At 45.6% G+C, this 16729-nt stretch overlaps 1 protein-coding gene across 3 annotated transcripts in view; it reads right to left on the reverse strand.

Moving 5' to 3' along the window:
• Window positions 1–2925: 2925 nt before the first annotated feature.
• Window positions 2926–16729, reverse strand: part of PMP22 (peripheral myelin protein 22) — a 32318-nt gene continuing 18514 nt past the window's right edge. For 2 of the 3 annotated variants that reach the window (XM_005597021.4, XM_005597020.3), the window contains exons 4-5: window positions 12222–12362; window positions 2926–4223 (exon numbers count right to left, since the gene is read on the reverse strand). In XM_005597021.4, coding sequence (XP_005597078.1) covers window positions 4060–4223; window positions 12222–12362 — 305 coding nt within the window. In that variant the 3' untranslated portion in view covers window positions 2926–4059. 3 annotated transcript variants of the gene reach the window in all.

Genomic DNA, 16729 nt, shown 5'->3' on the forward strand with positions numbered 1-16729 from the left:
GGGCTCTGTGTTCTTGTTCTGGGGGAGAGGGGCCTGTGTTCTTGGTCTGAGGGAGAGGGGCCCTGTGTTCTTGCTCTGGGGAAGAGGGGCCTTGTTTTCTCGGTCTGAGGAAGACAGGCCCTGTGTTCGTGGTCTGGGGGAGAGGGGCCCTGTGTTCTTGGTCTGGGGGAGAGGGGCCCAGTGTTCTTGGTCTGCGGAGAAGGGCCCTGTGTTGTTTGTCTGGGGGAGAGGGGCCCTGTATGTTGGTCTGAGGGAGAGGGGCCCTGTGTTCTTGGTCTGAGGGAGAGGGCCCAGTGTTCTTGGTCTGGGGGAGAGGGGCCCACTGTTCTTGCTCTGGGGGAGAGGGGCCCTGTATTGTTGGTCTAGGGGAGAGGGGCCCTGTGTTCTTGGTCTGAGGGAGAGGGTTTTTGTTTTCTTTGTCCAGTGTGGTGGGGCCCAGTGTTGTTTGTCTGAGGGAGACAGGCCCTGTGTTCTTGGTCTGGGGAGAAGGGCCCTGTGTTGTTTGTCTCGGGGAGAGGGGCCCTGTGTTCTTGGTCTGCGGGAGAGGGGCCCTGCATGTTGTTCTGAGGGAGAGGGGCCCTGTGTTCTTAGTCTGCGGAGAGGGCCTTGTGTTCTTGGTCTGGTGGAGTGGGGCCTTGTTTTCTTGGTCTAGTGTGGAGGGCCCCAGTGTTTTTGGTCTTGGGGAAAGGGGCCTGTGTTCTTGATCTGGGGAGAGGGGCCTTGTTTTCTTAGTCTATTGTGGAGGGGCCCAGTGTTATTGGTCTGGGGGAGAGGGGCCCTGTGTTCTCAGTCTGGGGGTGAGGGCCCTGTGTTCTTGGTCTAGGGGAGAGGGCCCTGTGTTCTTGGTCTGGGGGAGAGGGGCCCTGTGTTCTCGGTCTGGGGGAGAGGGGCCCTGTCTTCTTGGTCTGGGGCAGAGGGGCCTTCTTTTCTCGATCTAGTGTGGAGGGGCCCAGTGTTCTTGGCTACAGGAGTTGACGTGGAATCTCTGCCTCACTGAGATGAGGTCACTGAAAAGTCTTGGTTCAAATACCAGACTTTTTACCTTTCCTACCAAAATTCCGTAGATGTTCTTCAATAGATATGTATTCATTTGCTTTTTTTTTAAGACTATTTTCAGAGCATTTAAGTGGCCCCTTTTTTTTTTTTTCGGTTTCCTGCATCCTGAAAGTTGATCTCCCATCTCTTTCATTTTCACACTTAATTCAATACCGGTGATGAAGGAGAGAGCAAAGCTGGAGAACCAAGCTAGGGCCAGATTCTGTGCCAGACAAACACTGAGCATGGGTCCAGTGGTTTGTTTAGCGGCTGAAAAAACTTGAGAGCCACATAATACATAATGGCGTCTGGTGCTCAAAACATGGGTCATTATTTTATTTTATTCTTCGTTCTGGTCCGTGTTAATTTTCAATTTTTAGTTAAATGTTATAAAAGAGAGTTTACGAAATAAAAGTAGACATTTTCAAAGTACAAGCTTGTGAAGTGAAATTCCTAGTTTTTTCAATTACCTGTGTCTCACGTGCATCTCACGGGCATCTGGGCCACCTTAGCCCATCCATCCGAGTCAGACGCAGAGTGAGTTGGTCACTAGTGAAAACCTCAGAGGCGAGAAGCCCTTCCATCACAGATGTTCGAAGACACAAGAGTGTGAGGGGCCTGAAGTGGCTGCATTCTAGGCCGTTGCTACTCCAGGTGTGGCCTGTGGGCCAGCAGCATCAGCACCACTCAGGCACTACTGGAAATGCAGAACCTTCATCCCCACCCCAGACTGCCTGAGCCAGAATCTGCACTTTACAGGTGATGCATTAGCACATCAGAATCTGAGGAGACTGGGCCAGCTCAGAGGTTGTGCTCCTGGTTGCGTGCTGTGATCACCAGCAGGGTTCTTTAAACGGTTCGAGGCACGGTGGGTCCCACCACAGACACAAGGAATCCAAGTCTCTGGAAGATTCTAAGGTGCAGCCTGGTATCGAAAGTTCCCCAGAACAATCAATATTTCCTAATACCTCTTTATTGCAACATTTGTGACGAACCCTAATCTACAGATTGCTTTCTACCTACCAGTCACTATGCCAAGTGTTTTACACATATCGTCTCCTTTTATTCTCTGCAATCCTATAAACTTGGCATTGGCGTCCTCATCTTACAGATGAGGAAACAGAATCTTAGAGTTTAAGTAACGTGTCCAGCCTCACACAGCTGGTGCGGGCAGAGGACAAATTCGAATCCAAGCTGCCTCATTTGTTACCCTCTTCATTACAATGTAGTTGTTATTTGCTTGTGCCTCTCACTAAAATGTGACCTGTTGAGACTGAGAATTACGTTCTTTTTTTTTCTTGATCTCTGGTGCTCAGTTCAACAGAGGGGCTCAGTAAATATTGAAGAATACTGAGCGCATCACTAGCTTGATGTACCACAGATGCACAGTAAAAGGTCAATGGGTAAAAATGAGTATGAGCGAGACACAGCCTAGAAACCCGGAACTGGAGGACACGGTCGGCCCTTCCCTCCCTCAGGACAGTGTTAGGCACTCAGCTGATGCCAACTCATGTTTTTCCTGAAAGTCTGGCCTCAGGTCACCATCTTGTGGGCTTTCCACCATATCATGCCTCCCCTCCTTCTAAAGGTTAGGGATCTGTGCTACTTATGCTAAGATTCCCCTTTTTAGGTGACAGCATCACACGCCTCCGTGGACCCAGGCGGGTCATCAGAGAACAGAGCACAAGAGAGAGGGTTGAGAACATGAACACTCTAGTCCACTTGCAGCTTCCATTTCAGCGACACTTCCTGGCCCTCTCCAATTAGCTCTTCTGGAAGGCACAACATGCTCCCTGTAGCCTGTACAAAAGCTCTGATTTTTAGTCCCTCCACTCTGACGTGTCCCTCGCACTCACCCCCAGGTCCCCACAAAAACCCAGGAGAGATGAGTGAGTTACTCTGATGTTTATTTTAATGCATCTTAGTCCACACAGTTCTGGTATAAAATCAGAAAAAGCAAAGCGAGAGAAAAAAAAAAGGTCTGGAGTCTTAGCATCAGAAGGGCACCGTATATACATCTACAGTTGGTGGCCAATACAAGTCATTGCCAGACAGTCCTTGGAGGCAGAGAACAGTCCAGACCAGCTGAGCCCTGGGAACTCAGTCCCAGGGGGTCTAGAGGCTTGTCCCGATGCTCCGACCGTGAGAGAAATGTGGGGTGATACAGGCTGTGTTTATTATTTATTTATTATAGTAATAATAGCAGCCTAGCCAGGTACAAAAGCAGTTATAAACCATTTATATTACACAGAATTATTCAGGTCTCCATTCTACTTTATGTTGTAAAATTGTTAATTGAATTTCCAGTGAGTCGTTTAGATGATTAGTGATAATAAGGAATGGTAGATACATAGCACCATTTCATAGGTTCGTTGTCACCGATTTCTCATCTAGACAAGTGACCGGGACACCCACCCTCGAGGGCAAGTATTCCAAAGCCACAAGCCACGTTTTTGCTGAGGGCTCCAGTTCGGGGGTTTTGGCCGAGTGTGCGTAAGGATTCACACAGAGGTGCGGGCAGTGTGTGTCTCTGTGTGACGCACGGGGTGACCCACAGTAAGAGAGCTTTGGGCTGTTCGGGGTTTCTACCCACACTTTGGTTGTCTACATGAGGTGGAGTGGGAGGGAGGTATCTCCTTTCAGATGAAAGGGAAGGGGCGAGATGGAGTTATTTTATTTCTGGGCAAAACCAAAAAAACAAAAAACAAAACAAAAATACTGAGCTTGATTATACGTTAGGATGTGAAGTTCCTTAGCTACTTCTTTAAGGTTCAACACAAGGCTGATGGTCAACATATAAAGCAAACAATACTATGTACATATATGTAAAAAGTGTTATAAATAGGTTTTATAAACCATAGATATTATATACATCTTCAATCAACACTAACCCCCCTCAACTGCTTTCGGTTTGGTTTGGTTTGAGTTTGGGTTTTTTGACTAGCATTTTTTTTTTTCTGTTTTCTGGTTTCCTTCCTCCCTTCCCCGGGCTGCTCAGAGCCTCAGACAGCCTGTCTGGGCGCCTCATTCGCGTTTCCGCAAGATCACGTAGACAACGCCGCTGAGGAGAGCCAAGGGGAAGGCCACCCAGGCCAGGATGTAGGCGAAGCCATAGGAGTATGCAGAGTCAAGATGCCATTCTGGGTGCCTCACCGTGTAGATGGACGCTGCACTCATCACGCACAGACCTGCGGAAGGGGAGGACAAGTTGGGTGATGGAGAAGTCATGGTGGGGGTCCTCTCTGCACTATCCCCAATGCACCTTCCACAGGACCCCGGGCACCTGCCCACACCACTCCCTGCTCTTGACCCCACTCTCTCTCTCTCTATCTCTCTCTCTGTCTCTCTCTCCGTCTCTCTCTCTCTCACACACACACACAACAAGTCACTGATCTCTCTTTCTTATGGAGAAGGAAGTGGGCTGCAGAGAGGGCAGACAACACTGTACCACAAGAGCTTGTCTAACTCTGGAAGGAATCTGCTGCCAGATCCAATAGGAACACGGGGAGCCATCTGCTCTCTGCTTCTAATCTACGTGACCCAGGCCATCATCTCCGAGGTCCCTCGTCAACGTCTCTGCCCCATTTCTTTTCCTTTAAGTGTCACCAATTCCCTGTCAACACCAGGTAGCCAGTGAGAATTCGAGTTGCAAGATAAAGGCATCTGTCTCTTTCCAAGGATGGCTGGGTGTGGGAGCCGCTGGAAACCTGCGAACCACTCTACAAATGGGTGGCGGCGTTATCTGAAACCAGTGCAAGTGAAACGATACTTTGCCACTATCAGAGTAGGGCCCTGGCAAAAGCACCAGGTTCCGTGTAGAACGCAGGGGCAGAGCTCCACGCCAGACCTCCTGGCAGGACTGCTACATGAGAAATGGAGCAAGCAATGCCTGTGGGCACTGCCGGGCAGCACAGGAATGAACACAGAGGGAAAAGAAGGTGCGGCGGAGACAGAAGGACAGGACATGAGCGGAAGCAAAACTGCAGAGGAAGGCGACTATGGGGGCAAGCTCCACTGTACCTGGGCCCTTCCAACAGTTCTTGGTGCCCCCAAGGCTGAGTTTGAAGCCCAAAGAGGGGTGAAAGGGTATCGACTACACAGGTGGGTCAGGCCACCCCTTCCTTGCCCACAATGCAGCCCTCCGGTGTGGGATGGAGAAAAAACCCAACACCCTGGGCCTCATGAAGCAGGCAAGTTCAAGCGTGACGGCCCATGCCCACGATGGCTGTCAGCATCCCCTGCAGGGGAGGGTCCAGTGATGCTGGCAGCCCAGCCTGGGGCGGCACAAAGCCTGCTCTGTTCCCTCCTGAAAACAGGGTCATTGAGAGGCTCTGAGTGACTCTATTATAAATCCAACAGGCCATGTGGGATTCCTGTGGTTCCAAAGCTCCCAGCGCCCCGGACCACCTACAGCTAACCTCGCTGCTATTCAGGCTGCTATTTCACTGGACACTGCAACTTTGTTTGAACAAAGTGCAGAAGTAGGAATCCGTCACATTTGCCACCCTGATAAGATTGTCCGTCTGCAAATCAGAGGAGAGAACTCCCACTTGACTGGCCGCTGTTGAGAAAGCCACACAATAGTCTTGGGATTACAGTGGGATCGGATCCAGGACCTACTACCTACAGAAAGTTCAGGAGACAGTGAAGACCTCTGTGTCAGAGGGGAAACCAGAGCTGGCGAATTGTCGTTTGAGGAATACAGCAGTGTCGATCTGCTGGGAACACATTTTATTCGCTCTGAGATCTGTGACCCTCCTGTATCTTCCCCCACAGCTCCGCGGCTCACCTCTCCAAAGCGTTAATTCTTGTCTTTAAGAAATATTGAAGTTGTCTCTTTCACTGTATTGGACCTACCTAAAGAGGGCAGGATAAAAAAGAAGCTCACGCAAGGGAGAGAGTGGGGTATAAAGAGAACAGTAAAGGGCCCACGGCAAGGCTCATGGTGGTGGCAAGGCTTCCAAATGGGGCGATGTCTCACCAGCACCGGCAGGAAAGATGCCATGGTCGCCGTGTAGACCAGCTGTGCCAGATTTCACTGGCAAAGAGAACATTCCATCTATGACCAAGAGGAAGGGAGAAAGGCAGGCTACCCAAGTGAGGTGACTAACTGGATGGTTTAATTTAAACAACATTTGCCCCAGTAGAATCTCAGAAGTAAATGAATTTAAGCTTCACTTCAATAAGCAAGAAGCTTAGACACTTACAAAGCCAAGGAGAGGATACACACTTTATAATTACCGTTGTCAGAAGACTGATGTTTTAGAGAATATATCATTACAAGGCTGTCTGTATAGAACGCAATAGATGTGCCCTGGAATATAGAGTAGGTAATGCCATCCAATAGCCCCTAAAAGGTGAGCACGCCTCCCAAGAAGTGGACTGTGACTCACTTTCTCCACAGCCAGCAGGTGGAGCTGCATTTACGAAGGTCCCTCACAGGGAAGGTAAGCGAGGCTACTGACACACAGGCAGCCCTTCCGCTTCCCCACAGACGAGCAGTGTGTGCTGCGGCAGATGGGGATGCCCTGGGAGGGGCCTGAGTCTGGGAGTGGAGGCCAGCTTTAAGTGGAAGGACACTGACCCTTTCCGGACAACATAAAGGTGCTGGCCATTCAAGAGTTGACAAGAGTTTCTACCTGCCTCAGGATGGCTGAGTCTGCAACAACGCCCTGAATTTCTCCCTCAGGCCCTTTTGAAGAGGAGCCCTCGAGCCCTCTTTAGTAGTGACAATAACCACAGGTGAGCGATTGGAGCCAGATTCTTTGGAAGGGAGCAACCAAGAGGCCAAAGGCAAAGGAAGACATGGAGGGAGTTCTCAATACTTCCTTATCTCCATTCTGTTTGGTTCAGTAAACATGTAGTGAGTGCCTGCTGTGTGCAGGCACTGTTCTGGATACTGAGTATACCAAGACAAATGAGACACGGCCCCTGCCATCAAGGATGAGGGTCATCCAGAAACACACATGTCAGGAGAGACTTCCAATATAATACGATGTGATTTCAAGAAGGGGAAAGTGAAACACACCCAATGACCTCAGAGCACAGGTGGGCGCTGAATCCAAACTGGGGCCTGGAGAAGCCTGAAGGGGGAGATTGTGCTTGACCTGGGTCTAAAGGATGTGTAAGAGGTAGCCAGGTAAAGACAGGTGGGGAGGGTCTCCCAGGTAGAAGAAAGAACATGAGAGAGGCAAGGAAGCCTGAGAGAGCTTGGTGAAACCCCCAGCAAGTCATGATGAGAGTCTCCCGTAACGGGGGAGGGGAGTGTAAGAGGAACTGAGAGCTCACTGAGGCCAGGAGAGAGGGGGCCTTAAGTGGCATGATGAGGAAGTGTGGTGAGAAGAATGTCTTCAGCAGAGGAGAAACATGATCAGATGTGTGCTTTAGAAAGACCACTCCAGCAGGAGTGCAAGAAATGGATTTAGGGGTGAGGACAAGGTGGGGGCAGGAAGGTGCATGAGTTGGCTTTTGCACAGCCGCAATGGTTTTAGTGCATAAAAGAAAAGAAATGGGCACAATGTAGAGGATGCTACCCAGTGTCAGGACGCTGTAGTGGACTGGATATGGAGTGAGGGAGAGGGGACTCTGGCAGGACTGCCCTGGTGGGTTAACTCTATCCGGGAAAACGGTGATGTCTTGGAAGCCAAGGGAATAAACAGTTTCCTGGAGTGAATAGTCAACAGTATTGAAATGAGTGGAGGAATTCAGCAAAAGGCTTGAAAGAGTACATCAATGACCTTCGCAAAAGCAGTTCATTTGAGAGCCTGGAGTGGAAGCCAGAGTGAACTTGACTACAAAGTGAACATTGGATGAGACCTCTGAGACAGTCAGTGGGAGGGGCCTCTGTGGTGTTGGTCTGCTGGGTGAGAGCCTGTGTCTCACCCCAGCTCATTCTTCCAGGAATGAGGTGGGGCAGGAAGAGGCTGGAAGGTCCGGTGCCCTGAAAGCGTTGGGCTCTATGTGTGACCTACACGGAGCCTTCTCAGAACTACTGGCCCAGTTTCCATTTTCAGCATCCATGTGACCTGTGCTGCCCAGAAAGTCACCACTGCACTACTGGGTTCTGATCTGGGCACGGCCAGTGTAACATCGGGAACGACTCACTCACAGCGAGGGTTTCTAATTGTGGAATCTGACTGAAGCTATCTTTGAAGCACTCAGAACAGGGAGGGCACTGGGCTTTTATTCATCCCCCTGATTCTTTTATTCTAAATGCCCTATATCCATATCGATCCATGTAAAACAAAACAAACACGAGAAACAGAAAAAGTCAAAGTCACTCCGGCCTCTCCTTCTACCATCCTTGCTGTTCGTTTTAACCACAATAAATAGTAGCTACGCATGTGACCCGAGTTTGATTCTGCCAAGGGAACACAATCATCCAGTCATCCAACAAGTAGGTACTCAGGGCCTTCTGTGTGGCATGCACAGAGTTCGCTGCTGGGTGTATGTAGTGAAATAAACCAACACATGCGAATGTTTCTTTCAGGTCTGTATCTATGAGAATTTCTTGATGTTTTCCCATCTAGTGCAACCCAACCCAGCAGAGCTAGGGCAAGGATATCTACTCCCTGGGAAGAGATGGCTACAGGGTTCTGAAAATAAGAATGACTCCAAAATCCACATGCAGAATCAGGACGGCCCTTCTCTAAGAAGGGAGTTTAGAAGAATCAATGGCTCATGAATGGGATGAGCTGTTGGTGGGGAAATATCCTAGAGGAATTTACATGGGATTAGGAGCAGTTTAACGGCTACACCAGTGGTTCCCACCCCTGGATGAATCTCAGAGTCACCCAGGGAGTGGCCCCACCCAAGAGCTTTTAAATGGGACTCTCTAGGGATGACGCCTGAGCACTGGCATTTTTAAAAAAGCACCCCTTCATAAAACAGTGATTCTGATGGGTCAGTAAGATTGAAAAGCACTGAACTAGACGTAGGCGCCTCTCAATACATCTTCAGGAAGCAGCCAACCTGAGAAGTATGTAATCAAGGAAAGATAGCTCTTAAATGTGAGACTTGTGGCTTATTATGAAATGGAGAAGGGATGATGCAGCAGACCAGGTAGACCTGTAACCACACGCAGAGCTGTAATCTAGAGCAAGGCAGACAGGTCCTGAATCCACAGTCAGCCCCAAGAGCCCCAAATACCTTCCGCCTGCCTTTCCTGCACACTCGTGTGCGTGATCTATAAAGACCACAGCTGGGCCCTCCAAAGGGAAGCTGTGCAGAGATAATCCAGCCTGCAACAGCCACTTGGGAGACTCAGCAAATTCTGGTGGCTTCCGCTTAAAATGCCTCTGTGTTCAAAGATGCGTCTGCAGGCTCTCTCCTAGACTTTACCTCCCATGACCGTGGGGCCACTTTCTTCCTCCTTCCTCCTTTCCTCCCTCCCTCTGTCCTTTCCTTTCTGTTTTTGTTTTTCGTTTGATTGTTTTAGCTTTTCTCATTTCTCCTTGATGTTAAGCTGTCACTTTTCAAGGCTGTCATCAGCTCTCCTCTCCAACAACGCTCCCCTAATTTTCTCTCTACTTCCTGGCTGCTTAATAGGCTGTGAGGTGGGAAACACACATGACAGAGGGGTTTAGAATCGTCAGGCATTAAGAGTCAAGAAATCTCTGAGTGAAGTCCCTAACCATTTTAGTTCTCAACTTTAGTAGAAAAACCTACAGCAAGTTCAAACGCAACATTCCAGAAACCTGAGGTTCCTAAAAAGACTCTCTTTCACATCATTTTGACTGGAGTTAAGAAGCACAGAAAATTCTTAGGACTTATAAATGACATCTGCTATTTTCGCTTAACATTTCTAACTCAGGAGAACTTCCTGTTCAAATATGGACCGCTAAACTGACAAACTGATAACCAAAAGTGAGGTCTCATGAGAGATAAGAAGCTATATTTGAAGGGGGTAAGGGAAGAACAAATCATGTGCTTTTAAATTCAGAGGTTTTCATAGCAGAGTTCTTTTTCTAAAAGGCTTGTACTGAGTTCGAACGAGAGTCAAAACAGTGAAGCGAGCACGGATTAGTAAACAAGCTGTGGAAGATTAGAAAATCTCAGCGCCTAAGGGTTTTTGGCTGAACTGAAATACTGTCACACACAAGGTGCAGTGACAACATGCGTGACTTAATGGCTCTTATCTCTGGACTTTGGGTTTTGACTGAAAATGATATTGCTAAAAAGACATTTGGAGACATTTAGAGAATTTAAAGCTGAAATCTGTCACGGGAAGAAGGGAGACGCAGGTGCTCTCTGCTCCAAGAAGGCTGTCAACAGGCACTTAGCTCCTCTCAGTCCAATGGTTTCAGTCTGGCTAGTTCTGATGGTGTAGACTCCTATTCATCTCAGATGTTTAAGCCCATGAGAATAATAAATGGTGCAAATTTGCATTGATCTTCCGCTGGAAATCAGGTTCAAAGAAAGATCAGATAAAAAGCAGAGTTTCTGCCTTGGATTTTGTGTCCCTTAAAAGCTTTGCTATCTCTAACTAGAAGGAAGTACCTATCCATATTCACTCCACATGGTATGAGAGGGAGTGGAGGCAGTCAGTGGTCCGTGCATGAGCTGGGTGTTCATTTACGCTTTCCCAATTTCAGTTAATTTATCAGTAAAATAACAAGTTCGTATAGATCAAATATAAGTATTTTATGAAACTTCTGGTTGCTAAGTCTGTATTACTTTATCTTGAGGATACATTCATCGATACAATGGATTTGATTATCATTGATATGGAACTATAAACAGTAAGCCATAAAAGAAATCCAAGAATACATTCTAGTTTTCTATATTACTGCTGGAAACAGAGTGAATGATAACTCTGCTTCTAACGTACCTAGAAATCTCACTGCATTATTAGCAGTTTAACAAAGCTGGCAGCGCTCCGGGAGCCTGGCTTGCTGTAATAAAACCTGTGCAACAGGAAAGCACTATTTGGTTTTGAAATCCCCAAACTGTGCATATTGAAATGTTATATTTAAATATTTAATGAGAAGTGGCTCTCTAGCTTACTTCCTTTTTCCAGGAAAGGGCAACTCTCTGGATTCTAGAAAAGGTCATCAACATTCAACTTCAGACTGTCTTGCCACATAGCCCTGTGTAAGCCATTATTTCTGCACATCCATCCATCCATCCAGGACATATGGGCTGTTTCAACCCTCCAATGACTGCTCCTGAGCACAGGATGGTGACTCAGTACTGGGGACATTCTGACAACTAACTCAAACAAGAGACGCTACTCCCTTTGCCTACTCTGAGGGTCCGAATCCAGAACGTTTCACAGTGCCCAGGTGTTCTCTGGTACCTATGGAGCTTGTGATTTATTCACTTGGACTGTAGAATCCGCCACCACATCTGCCTCTTATTTCTCTCCAATGCCCTGCTGCCTCAGTCCACAGGCAGTCAATGGACAGAAGGACAAGAGTCAATGACATGAGACGATGGCCAGAGTCTAGAGACACAAGTTGGAAGATGCCACCCTCTGTAATAGAAGCTTCTAGGAGTCTGCACATTTTGCATACAGGTAATCTGTCCCATGGGGGAACTTGAAAGCAGTTTAGTGGGGAGATGGAGACCACTCATGTTCTCATGGCCTCATGTTTGGAAATGATGGCACATTATGCAGAGGTGCCAAAATGAAGACACCTGAGGATGACAATAGTAAATCAAAGCCAGTGGGCTCTAGGAGCTGGAGTAAAGGAGAGCAAGAATTTGTCAGCGCGGCTTCATCACCGCTTAGAGGTAGAAGACACATACCTGAGAGAAACCATGGCAGCTCTCAGCAGTACAGCAGGGTCATCTCCATGCTGAAGCAGGGCTGGCTCCTTGGGCAGACTGTAATCTACAGAAATCCGCCCTAAGACTGGCCCTTGCTCTACTGATACCCTCAGCATTTGCCTCTGATCATGTGCCCCCCTTGCAGCTTAATTCCTGGCGATAGGTCTAACTCGGTTAGGGACCTTCCTTTCAGAGCCCCTAAGTCTCGTTTCCTATACACCTCATTCCATGGAGAAGCGGAGATTTCCCAGATTCTAAGGTATATGTACACACACACACACACCCCTGTACTTTACAAAAACCATCCGATGAGCAGACTCATGAACATCAGTCATTCTAGGGCCACATCTTTCTACTTATTGACCATTTCATAACCTCAGATAGGCCCAGCTTCTACTTTATTATGTCCAACTTACCAGCAAGGATCTGGAAGATTCCAGTGATGTAAAACCGACCCCCCTTGGTGAGGGTGAAGAGCTGGCAGAAGAACAGGAACAGGGACAGGACGCTGAAGATGATGGACAGGATCATGGTGGCCTGGACAGACTGCAGCCATTCTGGGGGGAGGAGACACCAGGTTAGGAAAAGCCACCATGGCCAGGGAAGGGCTCTGCCACGAGGAGTGTGGGGCCTGGCGCACCCTAAGCCCTGAGAGCCACAGCGCTCCCAGGCAGCGGGAGCCCTCCTTGATGAGCAGAACTCAGACAATTCGCTTTTGCACTCTTAAAAGTCATTCTTTATTTCACGGCTTCTCTTGGAGAAAAAATGTATAATATATGTTTAACTGTGGACACTGTAAGAAAAGACTGTAAGAAAATATCTGGTGCCACCACCAGGAGTTAAACTCAAGTTAAAATATATCAAATTCCAGGGGCCAGCCCCCAGGTGTAGTGGGTAAGTTCTGCCTTCTCTGCTTCTGTGGCCTGGGTTTGCAGGTTCGGAATTCAGGCACGGACCTACACCACTTGCCAGCCATGCTGTGGTGGCGATCCACATATAAAGTGGCAGAAGACTGGCACAGATGTTAGCTCAGAGCTAATCTTCCTCAGCAAAAAAAAAAAGAAGAAGAAAGAAAGAAATTGAATTCCCTTCCAGTGTTTTTGCCAAATGTGTTATTTACATATATGTGTGTGTGTTAAAGAAGGTCCAAGACCCTCCCACTGCCTCTCTTTTCTTGTCCTCAGGGGTTTTTGAAGGGCTTATTGGAACCCTTACATTCCGAGAATAGTTTAAAACCACTGTTCAAAATATCAGCATCCCCAAGGAGATATAGAGATCATGGGGATGGCTAGGAAGAAGAAAATGGCATTGGAGCCAAAACTAATTTTGTAGAAAATTAGAAGAAAATGCTGATGGAGAACAGCATGCTTTATCTGGCTATTAAAATCCATTTGCTCGGCCAAACTGTATCATGTCTTGGTCAATCTTGATCCTCGTCATTAGCCTCAGCACAGAGCAGTCTGTGCTCAATCAGACCATCAGATAGGACCATGGATTACACTTCTGCATCTTTGTTGACCCCCTAGCCTTAGATCAAACCTCGAAGCTTCCAACTGAAATGCAGGCAAGAAAGAGAATTCTGCAGTTCACCATTGATTGCAAAATAATGTCACTTCAGGAAGGAAGCAGAAGAGGAAACACTGGGTTCAGCACTCAGAGCACTACGTGTCCACCTCGAGAGCCGCAGCGGGCCTTGCCCGCCTGTCACTGCGTCCTTTCTTCCAAGTGCCAAAGAATCGCTGGGGCCGGCGCCGCTCTAAACAAGAAAAAGCGACTGGAAGAGCCACAGGCTTTTACCCCCTCAGCTCAGTAACTGGCTGATGATGGCTTAGAAAAACACGTCAACGCTTAACACGTATTCAAAGGTATGAATCCTGGATGGTTTGTAATCAATAACTGAATAAGATGAACCTGGTTCGAGTTACAAATAGCTCATGGCAGAATTTTAAGGGTGCTGGTGAGAGTAACTGTTACTACTGTTTCACGTAAGACTTTTCCAGGCACCGACTGGAAGCATTTTAGAACTGGAAGAAACGCGAGAGATCCATTAATCCCACTCCTTTGTATGAAAGAGATCTCTGGGGATGTTTCGAAGAGCCCAATTGGCTCAGCCAAATCTGGGAGGCCTTTGACTCCAGTCTAGTATTCTTTCCACTATGACGGAACACGTGCTTCTTTTATTTCTCAATTTCTTTGTCAATTAAGGTAACAAAATAATGTCTGATGAGTTGTGAGCCATCTTGACTTCATTTTTATATATCCCTAATTAAATCTGCTTGACGTTATCAGACATGGTCATTTTTCTGGAGGAGCAGTCTGCAAACTAATGTTGCCATAATATTATTTTTAAAAAATAAACCAATTATCCAGCACTCTGGTAGGTGAAGTTAGCTAATTGAAAGAAATCTGAGACCCAAATCCAGAACTAAAACAAACAATGATTCAGTTTTGCTGGGAAATGTCCTTCAATGTGCCCCCTCATAAGGAGCAAGCCTGGTGCACATGACGTCCTAGATTTCCTTCTCCAATTCCAAGATCTTTACCTTAGCCTTTACCTGCACTTTCATTAACAACAGGAACTTGTATCAGACCTCATATTTACAGGAAACTCAAATCTTACATATTAAATCTACATGAATTGGAAAAGCCTCTTAGATTTAATAGAGTAACTAAATCCTTCGAGAAACTTCTTTTACCTATAATTTGAAATTTAGTACCAACCCCATAACAACTGAGTTATTTTGCCATTAGCTCTTTCTCATATCAGATCAGAATTAGGGGATCAAGGGAATTTTTATTCAGTGAGCATTTGTTGAACACCTACTGTTTTGAGCCAAGCCCTCTGGTTAGCTCTGGGTGATACAAAGTTGAAGAAGTTTTTCAACCACAAGTACAATAAATAAAACACTTACATGAAGATAGTAAGTCCAATTACTTACTATATAATCAATCACAATATATGTGAATGTGTTCAAGTCACTCATTATAAGATGCAGAATTTCATCTTGACTTATATAATTCTCACCTATAGTCTGATACAAGAGATACACCTAAAACAAACAGTCAAAAATCAAAAGATTTTAAGAGGAGGCGCCAGGCAATTATCAGAAAGAAAGCAGGTGTAATAATAATAGCATCAGACAAAACAGAATTTAAATTGAAAAGGATGAAAGCGGTCAAACAGGGATATTTGGTAGCAAAGAAAGATACAGTTTACCATGAAGAAATAACAGTCATAAAACTTTATGCATATAATAATATGGCCTGGAAAAAGCATAAGGCAAAAAATAATTGAAATATGAGAAGAAATTGATAAAGCCACAATCTTAGTGGAAGACTTTAGTGTATCTCTCAGAACAGATAAATCCAGTAAATCAAAAATACAGTAGGACATAGATTATTTCTATAACAGGATTAACCAATTCAATTAATAGATATATCAAAAATTTGTATCCAAAGAAGAAATATTATAAATCAGATTCAAACACACATGGGACAGTTTTACAAACTATGTAGTAGGCAGCAAGAAAATCTCAAAGAAAGCAGACATGATATAATCACAACTAAAGGCAAACAGAAAGTAGAAATTAAAAGCAAACTAGCCAAAATAAATTTGGAAATTTAAAAATAGTATTTAGGCAATCCCTTGGACAAAGAAATCGAGATGAGAAGTAAACATTTCTGCAGCAAGAAGGATATTGAGATTACCACATGGCCAACCTGCAGGTGGTACCCAGGCAGCCCTCAGAGGGAAATACACACCCTTACAGCATTTATGAGAAAAGCAGTGAAAAGAAATGAACTAAACTTTCAACTCAATAAGTTAGAAAAGAAAGAATTAAATCAATCTAAAATTAATTGACAATACTGATAAAAGCAGAGATTAGCGAAATAGAAAAAATGAGACAAAAATACAGTCAATTAAAGAATCTGGTCCTTTGGTGGGGGGGATCAATAAAGTAGACAAATTTTATTAAAGCACATAAAAGAGGTGCTAAAACAGATGGGGCTGGCCTGGTAGCGTAGTGGTTAAGTTTCCACCCTCCCCTTCAGCAGCCCAGAGTTTGTGGGTTCAGATCCCAGGCACGGACATACACACTACTCATCAAACCATGCTGTGGCAGTGTCTCACATACAAAGTAGAGGAAGACTGGCACAGTTGTTAGCTCAGGGTTAATCTTCCTCACCAAAAAAAAAAAGAAAGAAAGAAATGCTAAAGAAACAGAAACATACTATGTTCCTGGATAGAAATGCTCAAAGAAAGATGCCACTTTTCTCCAAAGTAATCTACAAATTCAATGCTATCCTAATTAATATCCCAACTGAAACCGGACAAAATTCTTGAAAAATTTATTTAAAAGACAACGAGCAATAATAGCCAAGAAAAATTTTGAACCAAACACAACAAGAAACAAAACCAGTGAGGCAGGACATCACCTACCAGATGTCAAACATATAGATATACAAAGCTTATATCATATTTATAATATAAAGTTTTAGCAATTCAAACAATGTAGTATTAGCTATGAAAGAAAAATAAAACAATGGGATAGAGTTAAGACTTTGGAAATATACTGTGAATTTAGTATGTAATAAACAGAGAGTAACGTAAACAGTAGGGAAAGAAGAGAACAGATAGTAAGTGGTGTTGGCTATCCATTTGTCAAAAAATGAAATGAGATCTGTAGTTCACATCATTCACAAAATTCAATTCCAGATGCATCGAAGAGCTATGTGTAGAATTAAAAAGGCATGTGATTCACAAACGAGAAATATGCATGGCCAATAAACATACCTAAAGGTGCTCAACCTCACTAGTAACCAGGAAAATTAAAGCAAAATCCACAAGGAATGTGACACCAATGTTTACCCACCAAATCGGCAAAAATCAAAAAGTTGATATCAACAGAGTCCATGTGTGACA

The sequence above is a fragment of the Equus caballus genome, chromosome 11 (assembly GCF_041296265.1).
Source record: "Equus caballus isolate H_3958 breed thoroughbred chromosome 11, TB-T2T, whole genome shotgun sequence".
In the NCBI taxonomy this organism is placed as follows: domain Eukaryota; kingdom Metazoa; phylum Chordata; class Mammalia; order Perissodactyla; family Equidae; genus Equus; species Equus caballus.